Source organism: Pocillopora verrucosa, chromosome 11 (assembly GCF_036669915.1).
Source record: "Pocillopora verrucosa isolate sample1 chromosome 11, ASM3666991v2, whole genome shotgun sequence".
Classification (NCBI taxonomy): domain Eukaryota; kingdom Metazoa; phylum Cnidaria; class Anthozoa; order Scleractinia; family Pocilloporidae; genus Pocillopora; species Pocillopora verrucosa.
In genome coordinates, this window is record NC_089322.1 from 1,655,496 (window position 1) to 1,676,629 (window position 21,134).

The following is a 21,134-nucleotide window of genomic DNA, read 5'->3' on the forward strand; positions in this document are numbered from 1 at the left end:
GCCTAAATTTGTGGTAACCCAGTTCAAAAAATGCGTGATCATTCGATTACCAAGTTTGTTGTACATACCTGTTTTGTTTTTTTGTTTTCGTCTTTTTTCGGGAATCTCGTCTACCGTCTTTCCCCAACCCCTTCCCCCGTTGTCCCATTTCATTGTCACGCACTTAGGAATCGAGGTTGCATCCTTGACCAATTGGAGCGCACGCTCTGGGGATGAGTGTGGGCACTGACTACGCATGTACAGAATATCAATAGGATCAAACCCGATCAGATAGATCAATCAGATACATTTACTCCGTTTCGGGCATGAACAGACCATTAATCGTTACGCGACGTAGTAAGATCCAAATAAACGAAACTGAAGAAGAGAGATATCGAATGATGACTTCTCATGTCCTTCTGGATCTAACAAACTGTCTGGCTTACCACTATTCCAGATCCTCGTTCAATGAGGCGAGCCGTTCACGGCTAACTCTGTGGGTGGGAGATTATCAGCTTGGCCCCTCTTCGAGTGATCGAACTAGAATGACTGTTTATAAAGAAATAATTCACACTAACACTTTGCAAGTTTGATCCCCTCAAAGAAAATTGAATACATGTAAATCCAGTCTTTTTTCAGGAATGAGGAAGTCTCCAGCCTTCACGCTTTCCCTCAACTCTTTAACCCCTTAGAGACTAGCGTCTAATTTCTCCTTACAATATCACCCCTTAATCAAACATTGAGGTCATAAGAATAGAGAAAATGACCACCAATGAAAGCAGCTCTTGATTGTTAACCCAATTCTCCTTGTCGGCACCTTAGTAAATGTAAAGAGGACAGTATTGAGAATATCCATACTGATGTTAGGGTGTTAAGGGTTCATTGGGTTGACAAAATTGGAAAATTTCACGAAGCTTCACTATTTCTCCAGTTGGTTTTTCATTGAATCATTCTATTACGGGAACCCGACTGAGAAAGTTAAGCTTTTAGCTGTGGCTTTTACTGGGTCTCTTCACCAGCTGTAGTTATTTTTGTTTGTTTGTTTATAAATCTTCATCATGGAAGAACACCTCGGTGAATTGCGCTTACAAAGAAAAACACTTCACGACTAAACTTGACTCATGGCAAAAAAAATCATTTGAAACATTAAATACACCTTAGGACAAATATACATTACTTCGATTTAACTCGTTAGTTTAAGCGTTACATAAAACATATCCGCTTCACATCTTTCAAAGACTGCTCACTCTTGTGATTAGTCAAAGGTTTGATTGACTTTTGGCACCTTTTAATGGTTTTCTCTGCCGACACTAAAAGAACTCATGTTGCCAAATGTTGCCACATGCTTATAGTTTTAATTCGAGACTGTTTTTAATTGTAAATAACTGCCCACTATATAAAATCAAAATTTTAGTCTCTTTGTCTTAACGAATTATTGCTTTAAGCAGTAGTTAGATCAATGACTCTGTGTAAGTATGGTTTGTAGTAACCTGAATAAATACTTCGTGTGCTGTTCAAGTGGTACTTCTTCGAATAAGATGTCCTTTTTTCATGGTTTTTCTACAACACTGAGTCTTCGGAATACTTTATTCCTTGTACAGACCGCTTGAATTTGGACGAAACTGTGACAGTTTTGAGTCTGAGAACTCTCCTGGAAGTTTTTAAGAACTTTTTTTTGTTTTGCAGACTTGAAAGACGAAAATGAAGTATGCTTAAACCAAGGAAAATCCAAAAAGACTGTAAGAGTGTTATGTTCACAGTGTAACGTTCACATCTGTACAAAAATTTCACCTCATCATCTTTTATCGGAAGTGAACTGTTAAGTTCCAAACGAAAATGCAACCTTAGTTAAATCCGCCACATCTGACTAGCTGCTTTTTCGTTCTATCTTCGCCACAAAGCGTGGTTTATTTAAGTTAACAGTGCTCGACCAAACATAAATCCATCTTCGGATAAAAGGGTTTTAAAGAAAAACAATATATCCAGATGATATCAGACAACCCTTAGTCATCTTCAGCTGTACAAGATGGCTTAAAAGGATCATGAATGCCAAATTCAGCGAACACAGGTTTGTTTTCCTCTGGGTTCTTCTAAACTTCTTTCAGCCACGGATGTTCGAGGCACTGCGCGGCTGTTGCCCGTTTATCTGTGTTGAAGTCGAGCATTGGAAGCAGAAACGCTGAGAATTCTATGGCGTCCTTTTCAGGCCATTCGTATTTCTCGCGAAGAACATCGTAAAGTCCCCTGGAAGAGAAGACAATCACAACTTAGAATCTATAGCTTTGAAGCTTTTCTCAAAAAAAAAAAAAGAAAACAAAAACCTTTGGACGACTCCTAGCTCATTCAAGGTTTGAAGCTGATAAGTTTCAAAAGAAACTGTGGTTCTGCTGCCGCACAGTGTTTCCAAAGTACACGTTTCGAGCGTTAGCCCTCCGTCTGAGCGGATGGCGAGGGGCTAACGCTTTAAACGTCAGGTTTAGTGACACTTTACGGTGGCCGATTTACATATCAACCCAGTTGATAAAACAAAATCTTCGTTCAAGGTTTTCCTTGCAAAAATTTACAGCCATGTATGGTTCTCTGATATAATAAGCTAGAAACACTACTCACCAAGGACGTAACTTGGAAATATGTTTGAGTTCTCCTATTACAAACAAAAACAAAAAATAAATTTGACAGACCTCTCTGAAAACTAAAACAAAATTAAAAGGTACGTGCCAATTTTTGAGACAAGTCAAACAAGGACAAGGGGTAAGAATTCAGAGTCGTACAGTAACCTTGTCCCAAGTTTTTTTATGGTAGTCAAATTATGCGAACCGTTGGGGAACGGAGCACTCGCCTAAGATGTGATCATCTAGAAAGGTAAGTAAATGGCGAAAACAGGTGATATGCCGGGGAAAACCGCTAGTTGCCCGCCCTTGTCGAGAACTTGTCCGAACTACAAAGGATTGAGATATAAACAACTAAATTCAAATAATTAAAACTTAAAATAATTTTGAGGTTAAAAAAACTAATGTGCGGCCCTCCGGGCGTTAAAAAAAACGAGGGGTTTGGGTCGGGTCGTTCATTATACGACCAGAACCAAAACAAAGTTAAAAGGAAGTTAAAACGAAGCGCGATAGTAGCAGAGGAGTGAAAAAACGAGGAAGTTTTGGGTCGCGTCGTTCATTATGCGACCCGACCCAAACCCTTCCCGTTTTTTCACTCCTTTATCGCGCTTCCTTTTAACTGATTGCCTGGTGAAGGCTACAATTTATTCAGCAATAGCATGGCAATTTAGACATGCTCAGTTTCCGAGTGATTCAAAATCCTGACAATTCAATAGTCACCGAATAACCAGAACGCGTTCGCCGTCTTTCGCAATGAATCCATCTGTATGCTGTTTCACAGCGTGTTCATTGATGTTTCAATTAAAAAAAATTGAAAAGGATTAAACAGGCTCAAGGTAAAACCTACCTTTCTTGTTGAAAAAATCTCTGGAATATTTCCCGGAGAGAGCTATGTGCCGTGGAACTTTCCCAAGAAGTTCAATAACGTGAGCAAGGTGATCTGTAAAATAGACAAATTAAATAACAAAGATAACATCGATCAATTAACGAATCAGCCATTGATCATAAATTCCTAAAGATATCATTACCATAAGTTTTCCTACAAAAGACCAATTTTCAACTAAGAGTCACAAAGAACTCTTTGTGACCCTCAGTTGAAAAGAGTTTTAGTTGACGACGCTCTGTGATTAGTCTAAAATTTGGCGTGGTCTTTCACAACCAATCAGATGCAAAATTTAAATCAATCGCGTCTGGTCACCAGCGTTTTTTTCCCGCCGCTTACCGCAATTTGGTTACGTATACTTCGAGTTTTCACAGACTCCTTGTAATTGACGGTCTGGAATTTTCTACTCGACAATCAATCGAAAGAGATCTGTCATTCTAACATCTTCAAAACATTTCAACGATCCGCGAGAGGAAAATATCCAGCTTTCTTTGTTTACCCGAGACTCTGTAAGGCTTCTGTTCTCGACAGGATTGATTCACACCTGCGTATCCGCTCGTTTCGACAGGGCGCGATTAATTTAGACCAACACGCGTGAGTAATTTCTACCATTTCGCGAGCAATTCAGACCAACACGTGCGATTAACTCAGACCAACACACGCGTGTAACGCAGAGCAACACGTACGAGTAGCTCAGACCAACACGTGCGTGTAACTAAGGCCAACACGTGCGAGTAACTCAGACCAACACGTGCAAGTAACTGACCAACACGCACGACGAAATGGGCCTCTTTGGTGCGTGTCCAATCTACTTCGCGCGCGTTTCTTACGTTCTTGTCTAACAGAATGCCACGCCATTTCAAAGAACAACAAAGGATTAATACACCTCAAACTGTTTACCTTCATCTCTTGAATAATCTTCTCCTGAATGTGGCTCAAATAGGAAGTCTCCTGTAGCTAATTCAAATGCCTAGAGAGAAATGGCAAAAAATTACATTCTTTGGCAAGTTGCACACCGTCAGGGCACCATAGGGAAAACACATAGAATTCCACGAGTCTCCAGGTTTTCCACGACCCGAAAGAACTATAGAATCAAAGAGACCGTGCTTGAACAGAGGCCTGGTTTGCCTTTTTAGGCAAGACACTTCCATCTCACAGTGCCTCTCTCCTTCGACTCACTCGTTAGCCGCTGGTCGGGAGATGAGCCTGCACTCCTACCAAACTGTTTGGGAAACGAGATTAAATAAAGGGGGATAACTTGCGATGGACTAGCGTCTCATGATATTAACTTAGTAGCCATAAAAATCGGGAAAAGTCTGGCTTTAAGGGCAAATGTTCTCAAGTTGGCACATCCTGACATCTACAACTCTCGGTCTTACTTACTGTTCTCGTTAACTGCTTCTACATCCTACATAAAACACTACCGAACTACACATTGTATATTACCGGATTGCAAAGACCATAAATGCTTAACTAAAACTCAGTTAACTTCCTGACGTCGGAATGTACTCAAAATACGTGGCAAATATCAAACTCCTCCACGTTAGCCATTTCAGTGCATCTTTGATCGCAGTTTGTATCTTCACTAATTCGTGCAAAGCAATGAGAGAGTTTAAAACTCATCTTACTTTGCAAGAATAAGTGAAAAAACAAGCAGGGCTCAGTGAGCGTTGATTTCAACATGAGACATGACACATATTTTATTAACCCTTAGACTCCCATGAATGACCAAGACATAATTTCCCTTAAAATATCAATACAATTTCAAGTAGACAAGTGATGAGAATGAAGGAAATATGAATGATTTGAAAAAAACAAACCAAAAAAAAACCGGTGTAAAATCTCCAAAACAGAATAATTGTATTGTGAATCAAACTATTTATCGACCTATTGGGGCATGAAAATGTTGTAAAACTGAGAGAATTCTGAACGATATGTACGGACTTTTAAAAAGCCTTGTCCGAAAGTTGAATCTTGATATGCCAATACATTCAGTAATAGTACAATTTTCGATGAAGTCTCGCCGGAAAGTAATCCGGAATCACATTGGTTTTGCTTCACTTCGTTCTGTGATTGGTCCAGAAACCCCTGCCACTCTTTCATCCAATCAGATACAGAATTAAAACCAATCATGACATGATCGCTCGCGTTTCCCTGCGCCTTAGACAAATTGGTTTACTTGATTTTAAGTTTCGACTGCCTCTTTGAGGTATTTTTCTTTCTCCCGATTGGCCGTTGTTGATACTTTGATTTCGGTTTTCCAACACTCAATCGAAAAATGCTCTAACACAAAGGGGTATCAAACTCGCTCTTAACTAAAAACAAGGGTGTTTTTAAAAGCTGCAGTGTTGTTATGGTAACCTTCCATACCTGAAATAGATCACAACACGCTGAAAAGTAATTGTCTATTTGATTCTTCCAAGGAAACAAACTAGAAGTGTGTGGAAAAAAATTGCCTAAAAGAGTCCAAACCACTTTCAGCGGTATCCGCCGCTTTCGCCCCCTATCGAGTTCGCCCCTACCTTATACCGTGTTCGCCCCCACACTTTTCGAGTTCGACCCCACCAAGTCGAGTTCGCCCCCAGATTGAGTCATGTCTAAATTTAGTTGCTATCGAACAATTCCTTTCAGCCGCCATTTGGATTGTTTCAAATAAAAGGGGACGGAAATTCCTCGGAGCTTTAGATTAAAAAAGAAACAATTCAAAATTCTAGGTTCTCCTCACAGTATCACCCTTTAAAGGTCACAAGAATGAAGAAAATGATCATCAATTTAAGACGCTCTTGGTTGTCAAACAAATTCTCCTTTTCATTACTACAGGAAATGTAGAGTGATCAGTGTGGAGAATATGAATACTGATATTAGGGTGTACAGGGTTAGATAGCAATCCATGAAGTCTCATTACCCAAGAAGAGTTCAGTGAGTTCAACACACATGACTGTTCAAGAGTTCATGAAACAACATGGAGGTACCTGTACACTTTAATTCATTTTCTCACTGGATAGGAAAAGTAACAAATCGGTATAAAAATCAGAATCCCTGGCAAAAACAACACATCAGATAACCCACAAAGAACTAGGCATATCCTGATCTATGTAACATGGAACCACAAGAAGTAACAACTACTCCCCCCTGGATGGGATGCCTATTCAAAGCAAGGTTACCCCCCAGCATTTCCTGAGGCTTCCCTGACAGTTTCACAGTACCCATTTATACTCCTGGAAGGAGAGAGACAATATCCATTTTAATACTACTGGGTGAAGAGAAGCACTGTGAGAGTAAGGTGTCTTGCCAAGGAACTCAACACATTGACCCAGCCAGATCTGGAAACCAGACTTCTTATCACAGATTCCAGCACATTGACCCTCCCCCCCTCTAAATGTTATCATATTTTTGATTGGCAACCATTAACACACAAGCTCAGATTCACAAACTTTTCTAATATTTCCCTACACTTGTCTTCACAGGAGACTGTTTCACCCTACCCTGACACCCTAGCAAATTGAAATAAAAATCAGAATCTCTGGCAAAAACAACAAATCAGGTAGCCTACAAGGCACTGGGCATATCCCAACATCTGTAACATGGAACCACAAGGAGTAAAACTACTCCCCCCTGAATGGGATGTTAGTTCAGTGCAGACTCATCATATTAACCACATGGCCTGTGAAAATGCCCTCTCAATATTTAGCATTGTACATAATGCAACACTTAAAGAAACTCATATAAAGCAACGCTAGAACAGGGAGGCCCACATGTAACTGATGGTGTCTCCCTTTGAAGCCCCTTCAGGTATGTTACTTCTTTCTCTCACCATACAAGCTGTGCTCCACATATCAGCCGCTGGGCCATAACCAGCTCCGATTAAAACTTCAAGGCTACGGTATTGTCTTGTTTGGATCTCTTCTGTAAAGTGATGATGCTAAAAGAGAGAGAAATCATATGTGACTGTCGGGAATTGGCTAATGTTGGCCAACATTGACCAAGGATCTCACAACTACTTGTTTTTTCTTAGTTAATAATTCCACCTTTCAAAAACACCAGTACCCCCTGTGTAATTCTTCCTTTCAAAAACACCAGTACCCCCTGCATTCTTCTTTTTGGGCCACGACCAGTAAAATTCACCTCCTGTCATACCACTCATTACCAACTAAATTCAGCAGGAATTCTTGAAAATTTAAGATGTAAAAGGATTGTTTCCCTAGTTTAAGAAATTTCTTTTAACTGTCATGCTTAAAATTTGGGAGAATAATGTACCCTACTACTCCTCTGCAATGTTGGAAAAGATCCTTGATACAATAAATAAAAGCTGAAGCTGTGCTACACCTTGCCTGGTGGAAAAGGGAAGGGAGGAGAGTTAGGTACCCTCACAAAAAAAAAGATTTTTGTAATCAATAAGGCACATATTTTAATACAAGCCTCTAGATACAACATTGAAAGTGTCCTTCCTAATTTTAACCAGGGTTGTTGTTATATTAAGTACAATTAGTGCCTATACTTACAATCCAACATGCATTCCCCAGATCAGCTATTTTTACTCTTATAGAATCTTCATCTTCTTCTGGTTCTGTGACAATTTCTTCTGGACAAATTTCACCAACACAACTCTCCTCAGGTGCAGCTACAAAAAAATACACCACAGGGAGCATGTAGTAATCTCCTATCACAAAAGCAGATTTCGTTCTTAACCATTTACACCAATATCAGTCTGCATATTCTCTATACTGTTCTCTAGGCATTTACTAAGGCACTGACAAGGAGAATTTGTTAAAGAATCAATAGCTTATTTAGTTGGTGATAATTTCTCTATTTTCCTGACCGTAATGTGTAAATTAGTGATGTCATCGCAGGGCGTGAAATTGCACCTAATACAGGCGCCAACGTGACTAAATTTTTAACTTTGGTGACCAAATCCTGAAAATTGCTCGCCAAATTGGCGACTAGAATGTTTCGTCTCAACCTTACCATGATATATAGTCAATTAAAAAGATTTGCAAAGATAAATCCGTGGCAAACTTCCTCGTTAACGCAGCACATGCATCTCGATCGATAACTAGACGCCATTTGGATTTAGGTGAGCTTGAACGTTGTGTATCATCCATCCTAGTGTCCACTTTGTAGACGTTAAAAATCTTTTCCCAAACTTAATTAAGGAGGGTCTATCTAGAACGCTGACAGCGTAAAAAAAGGTTTTGTTTGTCTTTAAAATTGGCGACCATATTTTTTGAATTGACTTTGAAGAATTTAGGAGCCAAGTGGCTATCAGAAAAAAAAGTTAATTTTATGCCCTGCTGTTAAAAGGAGAAATTAGAAGCTAATCACCCCCATGGTTAAAGGGTTTGAACTCAAAGCTCAGCCTCTTTAAGTTGCCATTCAACAACCAAATGATTACCACAAATTAAATGTAAGTCATTGAAGAATGGAAATAGACATTTTGTGTAACATCAAATGAGCTGCCATGCCCTTAACCCTTTAACCCCTGACAGTCACTGGCATCTACTTTCTCCTTAGAAAATCAAACCCAAATCCCAGATTAAGATCGTGAGAATAAAGGAAATGGTCACCAACAAGAGAAGCTGTGGATTATAAAACAAATTCTCCTCATCAGCACCTTAGGGATTGTATAGAGAACAGTATGGAGAATATGCATACTGATGTTAGGGTGGAAAGGGTTGACCAAACTGCTTATGTAACCAAAAAGTGTGGCTAGCAACTATTCTTGGAAGTTCATGCAACACTCGAAGCATAATTTTTCACTGGAGAAAATGATGGAGAATTGGCAGAATCGTTCACAAGTAAATATCTTAAATTAACAGGGTTTTTGATAGGTTTTGAAGTAGCAACAAAACCTTCGAAGTAAGCAGCTAATGGAAGTTTGATCTTCACTCTAAAGTTATGAATTTCAGAGGAAATAGGTGGCAAATTTTCCTTTTGTCAGCTGTTAGTGAAAACCTTGAATTGACCTTAAAAGTACAAACACAGATCACCATATCAGCATTTTTAACCCAAAATTTCCTTTTCTTTTTCATCTTGCCATCAGGACCAAAATGGTCTCAACATCCAGCCCTGTTGATGATATATTAGAAAATAAAGTTTAACATAACATCATCTCAAGTACCTTTCTCCTCTGGTAAAGATTCCATATCTACACTTTTGCTATCTTGTGCATCACCATTGCAAAGCAGAGCATCTAAAAGCAGGTAGCAAAGTTAGATTCTGACAGTTAAATTCAGTAGTTATTCCTTTTCCACACTGCTCTCTATGCATTTCCCATGGTACCAATCAAGAGCTTCTTACATTGGCAATAATTGACTTAATTTATACTCAGGACTTTATGGTTTGATTCAGAGGTGACACAGCTGTGAGAAGAAATTGTGTGCTAGTCACCCTTTCTGCAGGAAGTGGGGGAGGGGGGATTAAGGGGTGGGGTTTACAGGGCTAAGTATCTCAGTGGCCCATGATTATAATTCCTTAGAAAAAATTGCTGACAGATGATTTTGCCACACTGATATCCCTAAGCAGTAAATTATTGAATATGGCTACTGCTCAGATATTTTGACAAATTCTATCTCCAAATAACGAGGAAGAGGGTAGCTTAAAGGACGTAAAATTAATTTTTTTTTTTTCTGATAGCCACTTGGCTCCTAAAGTTTTCAAAGTGGTAGCCAATTCAAAAAAAGTTGGTCACCATTTTTTAAAACAAACAAAACGTTTTTTAACGCTGTTTGCGCACTAGATAGACCCTCCAATATTAAGTTGGGAAAGAGATAGTTAACGTGCTACGAAGTGGACACTAAGATGGATGATATACAACGTTCAAACTCAATTAAATCCAAGATGGCGTCTAATAATCGATCAATATACATGTGCTGCGTTTTGGAAACAAACCTAACGAGGAAGTTTGCCATAGATTTATCTTTGCAAATCTTTTTAATTCACAATATCTCTAGGTAAGGTTATGGTGAAGCATTCTAGTCGCCAATTTGGCGACTCATTTTCAGGAGTTGTTCACCGAAGTGAAAAATTTAGTCGCATTAGTGCCTGTATTAGACGCAATTTCACGCCCTGGGCTTATAATTTCAGAATAGAGATTTTTCTCAAACAGTAACTGAACATGAAATAATATAAGGTAAATCTACATGTCCTCAATAAACCCCTTGACATAAAAAATAAAATAAATGAAAACAACCCACAATTAATTGTTGTGTACCTGGTTCATTCTGTTCCTCTGTCACTGACATATCATCATTGGTGACTATGCACTTTTGTTGAAGAGATTGGCCACTTAGATCTTCAGAATTTTCAACCGATTCACAATCAACAAGATTTTCTACAGTCTCTTCCTGCAACTGATTTGATTCAAGTTCATTATCATTCTGTTCACAATTTGTGGAATTTTCTGTGCAATTTTCCATGCTATTGCTACAACATTTCTCTGTCTCCTTGTCTGAAGCTTCTTCATTTTCTTCCAACATCCCTTGTTCAATTTCATCCTGCTGCTGCTGTTGCTTCTCAATCTGCTTTTTTAACTTTTTCTTCATCTTCTTTTTCTTATTCTTTGAAATCTTTGTTGAGGTGCATTGCTGCCAAATAAAGAGAACATTTGTACCATGAAGACCAGAAACATGTGGACACATCTCTCTCTTTCTTTCTCTTCAAGCACCAATTATTCCCTCACAAAAAAACGGGTTTAGATCGAGAGTCAAGACAGGAGAATTGTATGACATAGGAGGATAGGATTATATAACCAACACACCAGCAATAACTTTGGGAACAAAATGAGTTTACTTTGGGACGACTCAAACTCTTAACTATAGAAGTCATTGCCGACAGTTTCTAGAATAAAAGTTACAAAAATAATACATTAAGAACTGCACAATTTATTTCAACATTGAAAAAAACAAAGGAATAACATACTACGAAATATGCATAGCATAGGAAACAAGAGAAAAACAATAAAAGTTGACATTTATTTGCTCATTTGGGGGTACAGCAAAACAGCTTAAGAACATAACATTACTCATGATCACTTGTGAACTCAAGTAAACACTTTGGCCTTTTTCATAGCCAGCACCAAAGTCAAACTATTTAAGGATGGACGTGGGGACTAGGCAGGAATTGGTTTACACATATATGATATATAGCTCAGGCTGTCAAAATTACACCAGAGAATTATACATAGCAACTGGAAAACAAACACCCTGCAAGATAAACGTCAGGTTTCTGGTTTGAAAATCTCACACACCATGGTATAAATATCACAGAGACCTGCTCAGCTTGCTGTTAGTTTGATATGAGGTGGAAATAACTAAATTGGCATTGTTTAAAAAAACATGTTCTGCTTTAAAAATAAAAAGTTTACTACACACCTGCATCACTGACGGAGGAGCTGTACTGACTGGAAAAAGTAGAAAAGAAAAAATAGTTCATCCTGTTTAATAAATAAAGTTTCCATAACATCTGCATTAGTTCTAACATATCAGTGCCCCTTTACACCCTAAGATCAGCATGGGCATTCTCCATACTGTTCTTTAACCATTTCCTATAGCTCTGTCAAAGAGAATTTGGTTTTGGATCAAAAGCTTCCTTATTTGATGATCATTTTCTTTATTCTCATGACCTCTATGTTTGATTCAAGGGTGACAATGCAATTGGATGCTAGTCACTCTTAGCAGTCATTGGGTCAAGAGATCAAATCTTTCTATTTCTTATCATAAGTTTCTTGTAGTATTGGTAATGAGAATTTTTGGTTAGATCAAACAATACCATATCCCCTGGACTCTTCCTTACTCTTGTCATCTGCATGACAGTGTACAAACATTATAATGAGAAATTGAGTACACATCACTACTGAGAATAAAAAAGGTTCTAAGTTAAATTTCAATCCTAATAATGATCTGTTTGTACTTACTGAGTGCAGGAGAGTACAGCCCTGATGCCCTTGCTGCTGCAGCCTCTGCTGCCAGTTGTTGTATGTATTTCTCACTCACACACAGTAAAATATTCTCTGGTTTAATATCTGTATGAATTATTTTACATTTTGAGTGCAGATAGTCTAGGCCTTGTAACGTCTGTAAAAAACAGAGTTGAAAAAACAGATTGCTGTGTTATTTGAACTTTCAACATCTACACATATGCAACAGTACAAGTTTATTTGGCAGTATTTCACAATTATTCTCTAAAGTGGAGGTAAATGGAGACAATGATACTGAGGTGAATAACTGTTTTTAATACCACACAATCTGGGGCATGATCTTTGGGAACAACAAACAGGAGATTTTTTTTTTTTTTAAAACCCATGCTGGTGACAAAATGACAAACATCCCTCTTCACAACACAGAGATAACAAATAAACAAAAAGGTTCCATATTGCTACACATCTGTTCAGTAATAGATCACAGATGATGCCAAATTGTGTAACTGAGAGCACAAAAGTAGCACATAAGACACAGCTGAGTATATCACCGATGTTTTAAATATTACAAAATTTTTACATCATCTGTGAAAGTGATGAAAGGTATGTATACTAGTAATCATCCTCAGACTTCTTCCCCTGATGAAGACTCACTGTATTCAGTTGAAAACATAGCAATCCATATCCAAAAAAAAAACAAACAAACAAACAGCAGAGTAAGACAAACAATTACACTCCAATACAATGTACTCAAGGCTGACCTGTTTTATGATACTCTTCACTTGCACTAAAGGTATACCCTTATAGCTGGACTTGATTATTAATTTCAACAAGTTATGACCTAGCACTTCAAAGACCATACATATATCTGTTGTATCTAAGTCAAAGAATGAATGTGTTGAATATTGTAAAAAAAAATCCTCATTTAATCCTTTAAACCCTTAAATCAACACACACATTCTCCATACTGTTCTGTATACATTTCCTAAGGTGCTGACAAGGAGAATTTGTCTAATAATCAAGAGCTTCTTTAGTTGGTGATCATTTCCTTTAATATCATGAAAAAATGTGTGATTTGGGGTGTGATAATGCAAGAAGAAATTAGATGCCAGGGAGTTTTTAGGGGTTAAAACTTTAACTCCCCCATCAGATTTGTAATTCTCCTTACTGTCAACCATACAATTCTTATAATTTTAGTTCAGAGAATTTAGAATTAGATCCACTTAGTCCCCAAATTGATATTTTTCTTTATTCTCATCACTTATCTGGTTGATATTGTATTGATATTGTGAGGAGAAATTCTGTCTGATTGGATCACTTTTAAAGGTTGCAAAAAAAAAAAAATTTGCTCACTCAACATCTGATTGTTTATTCTTCCCTTCCTCTACTTGTTACACATTTCAATTCACACTAGTTGTAAGAATTTGGTGTTAGATCAAGTTTTGCAATTGCTATCTGATAAGTTTGAGTATTCTCATTTCCTGTTTGCTGGATATCGTATGGATATTATAGGAAAAGTTACAAGATCACTTCTGGGAACTAATTGAATTAGGACATGTCAATGACGATGGCCACATTGGCAACTTTCATTGAAAATTCAGTTGCCAACTTTTTTCTTTTGCTTGCCATGGTTGCCTAAAGGGTTAAAAAAATTACATTTTCTAATACTCATAGTCCCCACATTGAAGGTACAAGAAACGGAAAACAGGTTTCTTTGGACAGAGTTCTGTCATAAAGGATACGTGAGCCATTTATTCCTACAATTTTGAAATCATCTGTTAGTTGGACGACATGTTTATATCCAGTGTGAGTCAAATCAGCTGTGTGGACCTAACAAAAAAACGAAGAAAGCAAATTAACTGACAGATCTTCTTAAAGCACTCTGGTAAGGAAGCAAATAAAGTCCACAATGATATGTACAAGATGGTTGTACTATTTCCAATAATCAATTCAAAATTCTACATTGCTATGAAGGCACTTAAAAGATGTGGTAGCTTTCCAGACTGTTCTCTGCAGGATACCAAGCTGACTTCAACCCTAAATCCATACTCCACACTAGACTGTTTTTTTAATGTTCCTAATTGGCAACCTGGCTCGTGATTATAGCGCTCATCTTTGATTGAAGCAGTATAGCTGGGAAATGTCTTCAGCAGTTCACTTAACAACTTAAGTCTTAGGAGTTGGAAAACCATGGCTTCACACAACCATTAAACTCTGGTCAACAAGTACTGTCTACAGTGAGGCTGTTTTTCTCTCTTGCACTATAGGAATCCGACAAAAATGTTGTGTTCCGATCTTTCTTAAGCCTTTTATTTTTATCAAGTTTTATCACACTTTAAGTGGTGATGTTCAAAAGCATAATCCTAAATTTTTTTAGCATCATTACTCTGACCCTACTGATGACAGATGATAAACATTGACAAAACATAGGAGTTCAAGTTGCTTATACCAATAACCACAAAAGGGGGAATTTGATTTTCCACCAACAAGAAGAATCAGACCTTGCACATGAGACCCGGCACAAAAACAAGAAGAGTCAGTACTAAAGGCATAATCCTGGACTTTTTTAGCATAACTACTCAGAACCTACTGATGACAGATGGTGAACATTGACAAAACATGGGAGAGTTCAAGTTGCATATATACCAATAACCACAAGAGGGGGAATTTGATTTCCACTAACAAGAAGAATCAGTTCTCATTATACTTATTCAGCCAGACCATGCACACGAGACCCAGCACAAAAAAAAAAGTTCCTTACTGTTCTTAAAAGTTTCATTTCATCAATGGCTGTCTCTGTGTAATGCGATGCACTTTTTACAATCTTCAGCGCCACAAACCGCCGCTCTCTGGGAAATAGAAAAACATGATGTAACATGAATAAACAGCATACAATAAACATTAACAAAGAAAACTATCAATTGAAGGGGTAAGGTATAGGTTAAGTCTGTATTTGAGCAAAATGACCCATTCAGCTAGAGCTGAGTGGGTCACTTGGGTAAATTTTACCCCTAGTATTTCATCAAGCTTCCCTGACAATTTGCAGTAGTTTCAATGAAAGCTGGTTAGGGGTGGCCTACTGCTGCCTAGAAGACTTCTTATCCCCATCTCTTTAGCCTGAGCGAGCTATCATGATTGGTTTTGAGTTATACCTTTCAGTTTTTCCAAGCACAACCCCCCTTGTGCTCTATTGGCAGCTGCTTATGAGAGAAGTAAGTAAAACCCCTGAATTTACACATTCCCATTTGTACTTCTGACTGGAGGGAGGCAGTGAGAGAGCCAGGTGTTTTTCATCACAATTGGCAGTACTGTCACAATCTGATTAGCCAATTTGCTATTGTCCAGACAATATTGCTTGCGTCAAGGTGTCATGATCTTAGTCACACACCCAAAAATGGTTTTATTTGACCTAAATATTGCCCTAAAAAACAAATGGACAGTGGTTTAGCGTGGTCTGGTCAACAATATTCATCACCACAGTGGTCAAAATTTGTTGCCTTGCAAGTCCATAAAATTACAACCACGGTGATGACAAATATCATTGTTCACTAGATACAGACCATGCTAAACCACTGTTAATATCTTAATTGCCGAGAACACAATCTCGATTCAAGGAGAGCATGGAAAAAAACTTGAAGCATTTTTGAACAGATTGCTAATATTATATTCTCTAATAAACACACTGATAATCACTAACAGCTTTCGTCTATGCACCACTTAAATTTATTTTTTGTTTTTTTGAAAACTCACTTGAGATCCCATGCTAGCCAGAGAGTTGAAAAGTGACCCCAGCCCTGAACAGATTGCTAATTTCTCCATTAAAATAATATTGTTTTCTCTAACAACCACACTAATAATCACTAACAGGTTTAGTCTGTGTACCACTTAAATTTATTTTTTGTTTTTTAAAAACTCACTTGAGATCCCACGCTAGCCAGACAGTTGAAAAGTGGCCCCACCCAAGCTTTCTGATAATACTATAGCGGTTGTTGAACAGGTCACCCAAGCGCACAGGATGGTAACCTCCTATAAGGTAACGATTCAATAGAAGAGTACAAATTATAATACACAGAGCAAGCTGGTTTACACTTGGTTTTGTTTTGCTTCTTTGTTTTTATGATTATTATTACTATTAATTGGATATCATGAATTTATTAACAGACATACATAAAATTAGAATATTACGTTGCATTATAATGATAGATTGCATACAGTAGTATATTATATTACACTGTTGCTTTACTGACATAATACCATTACTATGTAACAATACCACATTCTTGACAGACAAATGCCATTTACTTTAAATATAAAACAGCACTGTTCATTAAATTTCTCACACAAATTTTCTTAAGAGCCACTTTGGCCAGACGTTCTTGAAACATAAAAAGAGCCAAAAATTAAAAATTGACTGAAGTAATATTATTTCCGTTCAAGTCGAACTTCATTGTTTTGTTGAAGTTATTTTTCTTTTAGCTTCAAGCTGATGAAAGTATCATTCTCTTGTGGCAGAAGACAAAAGCTGTTTCATTTGCAAAACTCAATCATAACAAGCTTCAATGCTAATTGTCACTTTTGGGACTTTTGCACAAGTTCAGTAATAACCATTAGTATATACCACACAGATAAATAGTGCTTTTTGCACACCCTGATGGACTAGTTTGGTGGTGATTAGCAAGTACTATTCACATCCTCACAGCTGAGGAAACAAAATTGTACATCAGCAATTTAATTTTTGTCCATTTTTTTGATATATTGACAAAAATACATTAATTTTTTTAGTTTTGTGTGGTGTGTAATTAAACAATTGTTCACTTCCATTTTATTGAATTCTTAATTATTCTTGTGCTGCTTTCTAAAGAAAACGAATTCTTAAACATTGATCCTCGCTGAATTAAAGATGTGTTTTCAGCAACAGCAGATATAATTTGATCTCACACAAAAGCGACTTTAAATGTTATGCACACAAAAAAAAAACTGAATAACAGAATATTTGAAAATGACAAAAGACAAATCATCTGGTGAACTTGAGATATTCAGAGCACTCTACTTTTTTTTTTCTTTTTTATATCACAATATGTCTAGCAGTTGACAGTGTACCAAAATGCTACATAACTGAAGGAAATTTCAAAGAGTAACTGGCTTTCAAAATACGTTTTCAAAACAAAAACAAGAACTAAAAGCATATATTTTTATTTTAAGACAGTAATCAAAAATATATCCCGAGAAAAAGGATACAGATGAAAATCATCTATTGTGTTTAAAGAATATTTTGTAAGCTTGATGCATACACAATTCTAATTGCCACCTTTTAACCTCAAACAAAGCCATTCTGAAACCTCTGTTGCCGCAGAAACAAAATCCATGCAAATATTTTGGTTTACAGAGCAAGATATACTTCCTTTGAGATTAAATACTCCAACTTGCCTTGAAATGTCTTCTAAAAGTCGATCTTTCGTACACCTGTTAACTATGTTGACGATCGATTCAAAAGGCGCAGTTAATTTTGGTACATGTCGATGTACACTTTCACAAAGCTAAAACAAATTCCTTTATTGCTACATTTCGTAAGCAGTTAAATAACTTCTGTGTTGGCTAAAATTGCTAATCAGCTGAACTGCCCTAAGACGATTACTGGCAAACCTTTTAAGAACGAGTCAAGCTGGAAGCAACTTAATGTTCTAGTTTTCAACACATCATAAGATTAATTTACCATTTGACTTGTCATTTGCGAAGTGCTGATAGATTCGTACTCAACATCGATCGCGGCACAAAATAAATTCCCGGCAACGGAAAAATGAATCCTTTTTTCATCTCACAGTGTAATATTTCAACAAGATGAAGATCCTTAGAATTGAGTAAATCGAGCGCTAACTTATGCAAAACCCTTTCCAATGTGCAATTTGTTACTCGCTCAAGAAGGCAAGCTTACCTTTGCAATAGTCACCAGAATCTTCTTGCTCCTCATCGTCGGAATTCTCGTCTACCTCATAATCGTCGTCGTTAAAACTAGACACACTCCCGCTAGACATAACAGAAAACAAGAATCCTTTAAACTTTGGCCTTTGTAAAAGCAATGAGGCGACACCGCCTTGTATATAGTACAAATTCGCCCACCTTTTCGGCTTGGATTTCGTATCTTCAGGCCTCATGCGTGCTTTCGGCGCCTTGTAACGCTTTTTCTTCGCTTGTATTGCAAGAACTGAAAGATAATAAGGCGAAAAGGGAGGTTTAAAATCTACTCCTGCTCCGTCCAGAAAGAAATATCAGTCACTTATACCTTTCCGCTGCATTTTTGAATTCATTTCGCCGTTTTTACGATGCCACTGAAAAGTTTGCTTGAAAACTACGGTTTTTTTTAGGCGCGCATGTCAGCGCACAAAAAACGCGGGCTCGCATAAAAATTTTATCACAAAATATTCCTTTGAGCGCTCCAAAGATATCATTTTAATTTAACATAAGAGCCTTGGAAATATATTGTTTTCAGAGGGTAAGAGTGCAATTGGTTCGTTAAGAAACTAAGCCAGAGAAATATCGATACGGATAAACTGTCAAAACGCACAGTCCAGCGGTTCTATATTTCTTGCCACAACGCGAAATATGTACTGCAACTCATGAACATTGAAAAAAAACAAACGAAAAGTTATGTGTTTCTTTTCAATTCTTCGACAGGAAAAGAGTTCATATCAAAATTGAGGGCCTTTTAAGTTTAACGTCTTATATTCTTTGCACGATTGCACCATAAACTCCAATTCCTGAGAAAAAATGTTCAAAATATACTGTTAGTATTTTTGTAACACGCCATGCTGTGAACAACTGGAGCGTTAAATTAATTTCGACTTTGTCCCAAATTGAAAAGCAAAACTCGGGAAACGAAGTAAAGTAAATTTGCACCTCTTCTGAGATGAAGAACTTTTATAACCCAGCGGGGATCCCTTGTTAAATTTATAACAACATAAGATTCCTCTAAAGAAAGCTAAGTCGCAAACAGAGAATATCGTGACTACTTGGACGAAAAATATCAGCTCGCAATCTGCATCAATTATATGTGTTATACAGAAACTAAGCATGTAACATGCCTCGGGGTAAATGTATATTTGGAAAAGGAATAAAAGAATCGTGGTAACATTGCAATAACGGTTTGATCGCATGTAGTGACATCCAATTCAGTTGGATAATATTCTTTTCTTTTCGAAATTTTCAAACCCTTAATAAAGATGTACGAACTCAGACTTATATTAATTTGCATGAGACCGCATAAGGAAGGATGCAAACGATATTTAATTCATCAGTATTATTTATTAGACAATTAACGAGTTCGATGTAAGCCTTAGTATTACCAATATCGTTTATTGTCTCTTTTTCATGATCAAAGATTCTTCAAAACCATGGTTGTCGGTTTCAGTCGATAATTAGATTTAACTCGCTACGTGGATCACGCGATCGAACTGGAATGTTTACAACCGATATATAAGAAGTGTTTGGGTATCAATGAGCGAAATGCATCATGTTTTGGATTCGAGAATCTACTGAATCCAGTATTAAATGAATGTGATTAATTGTCCGTGTTCAATTGGCAAGTTTTGAAATAATTAATTGTGACCTCTTCGGCCTGTTGCAAAATGTAAAACCCATTCGACATAAATTGGCTTAAGTTACAGAAATTGCAAAGTTCGCACCTTTGTGCGTTTTATTGATAATTGGCACAATCAAGAGGTAACACTGCATGAATTCCCGAGATTGAAAATATCAGTGCAAGATCTAAACTCCGGGTAAAGAAATTAGCGCCGAGTTGCCGCAAGTAAGATTTTGAAGATTTCAGAGCTCGTTCAAACATCTGTGCTTTGACGATAGCGAAGAAGTGATTCCAAAAATTGTTTCTCCGCTACCACTGTTTCCAATAAATGTTTTGAAAAGAAGTATCTATTTTTACTCACTGATTGGAAGAGGACTTAAAGGCTGCAAAATTCAGATTCCTTAACACTAAGAGGGAAGCATTTTAGTTGAAAGCCTTTCGTTATCGTTGGACTATTTGACAAACTTTCTTGAATTAACAATTTATAGAGATCAGCTGGAATTCTGCATTGGCATCAACAGAAGAGAAGATTTTGAAATATATAAAATTCCCTTTATCTTAAATCAGAATGATTATTTGTCGTTTGGTTCGATCAAGTTGTTTTCGCTCTCGAGCTTCACCGAGTTGCTCGGTAACCAGACAAAATATCTGAAGACATATTGTTGCGATTTGCTCACCTTCCCTTATGGAGGACTCTGCTGCACAATGACACCAGTAACAGTCAAATCGCCCACAAAATAACCTTGTGGGTTCTGTATCTGTCAAGTCTGTTCTTGAAAAGATCAAATTCTCCGAATACCAGATGAATGGATTTCAATTATAAGGCTCCAGTGGTTAAAGCAGGGTGAGTGGCGCACCGCTTCGGATTAAAACGTTATTGAGTTTGTTTTTGTTTGAAAAGCGCTCCGATTGATAACTCAAACAAAGATACTGCCGTGACCCTTCATCGCTCAAATGACGTTGCGACATGCTGATAAAGATTTGACAGCTCAAGTGTATTCAAAATTGCCAATGAATGAAACGCTCTTGAGGTTGCCCTGTAGGCGCTCGGTTAGAACAAATTAGAAGAAAAAAACGTTGACAAAAGGACTTTTCACCGCTTTTTCGTTAGATTCTCGATAGAGCTATCCAACAATTTGGCAAATTTCTATTTCAAAATAATCGAACATGATA

The 21,134-nt window shown here is 37.3% G+C and overlaps 1 protein-coding gene across 3 annotated transcripts; it reads right to left on the reverse strand.

The window, feature by feature from the left end:
- Nucleotides 1-1,092: 1,092 nt before the first annotated feature.
- On the reverse strand, nt 1,093-20,898 carry LOC131768493 (SRSF protein kinase 2-like). 3 transcript variants are annotated; one of them, XM_059084236.2, is made up of 17 exons: nt 20,639-20,898; nt 18,503-18,587; nt 18,318-18,409; nt 16,303-16,411; nt 15,147-15,234; nt 14,128-14,215; nt 13,147-13,253; nt 12,383-12,542; nt 11,841-11,869; nt 10,682-11,054; nt 9,590-9,661; nt 7,974-8,092; nt 7,286-7,393; nt 4,372-4,441; nt 3,436-3,528; nt 2,590-2,623; nt 1,093-2,223 (listed from the first exon to the last, which is right to left on the reverse strand). In XM_059084236.2, the coding sequence occupies exons 2-17, from the start codon at nt 18,535-18,537 to the stop codon at nt 2,070-2,072; spliced, it is 1,731 nt and encodes a 576-aa protein (XP_058940219.2). In that variant the 5' UTR covers nt 18,538-18,587; nt 20,639-20,898; the 3' UTR covers nt 1,093-2,069. The 3 variants fall into 3 exon arrangements, with proteins under 3 accessions (XP_058940219.2, XP_058940213.2, XP_058940205.2); XM_059084230.2 differs by lacking the exon at nt 20,639-20,898 and adding an exon at nt 18,666-18,741; XM_059084222.2 differs by lacking the exon at nt 20,639-20,898 and adding an exon at nt 18,666-18,741 and having other exon boundaries at nt 18,318-18,587.
- Between the last annotated feature and the right edge of the window lie 236 nt (nt 20,899-21,134).

What these genes read in the sequence shown, in the direction of transcription:
- LOC131768493 (XM_059084222.2), bottom strand. Translation starts at nt 18,690, where the DNA reads ATGAATTCAAAAATGCAGCGGAAAG. An exon ending in AGAGGAACAGAATGAACCAG is followed by an intron (nt 9,662 to 10,681) that starts GTACACAACAAT and finishes ACCTGCTTTTAG; the next exon opens with ATGCTCTGCTTTGCAATGGT. An exon ending in TGGGGAATGCATGTTGGATT is followed by an intron (nt 7,394 to 7,973) that starts GTAAGTATAGGC and finishes TCTCTCTTTTAG; the next exon opens with CATCATCACTTTACAGAAGA.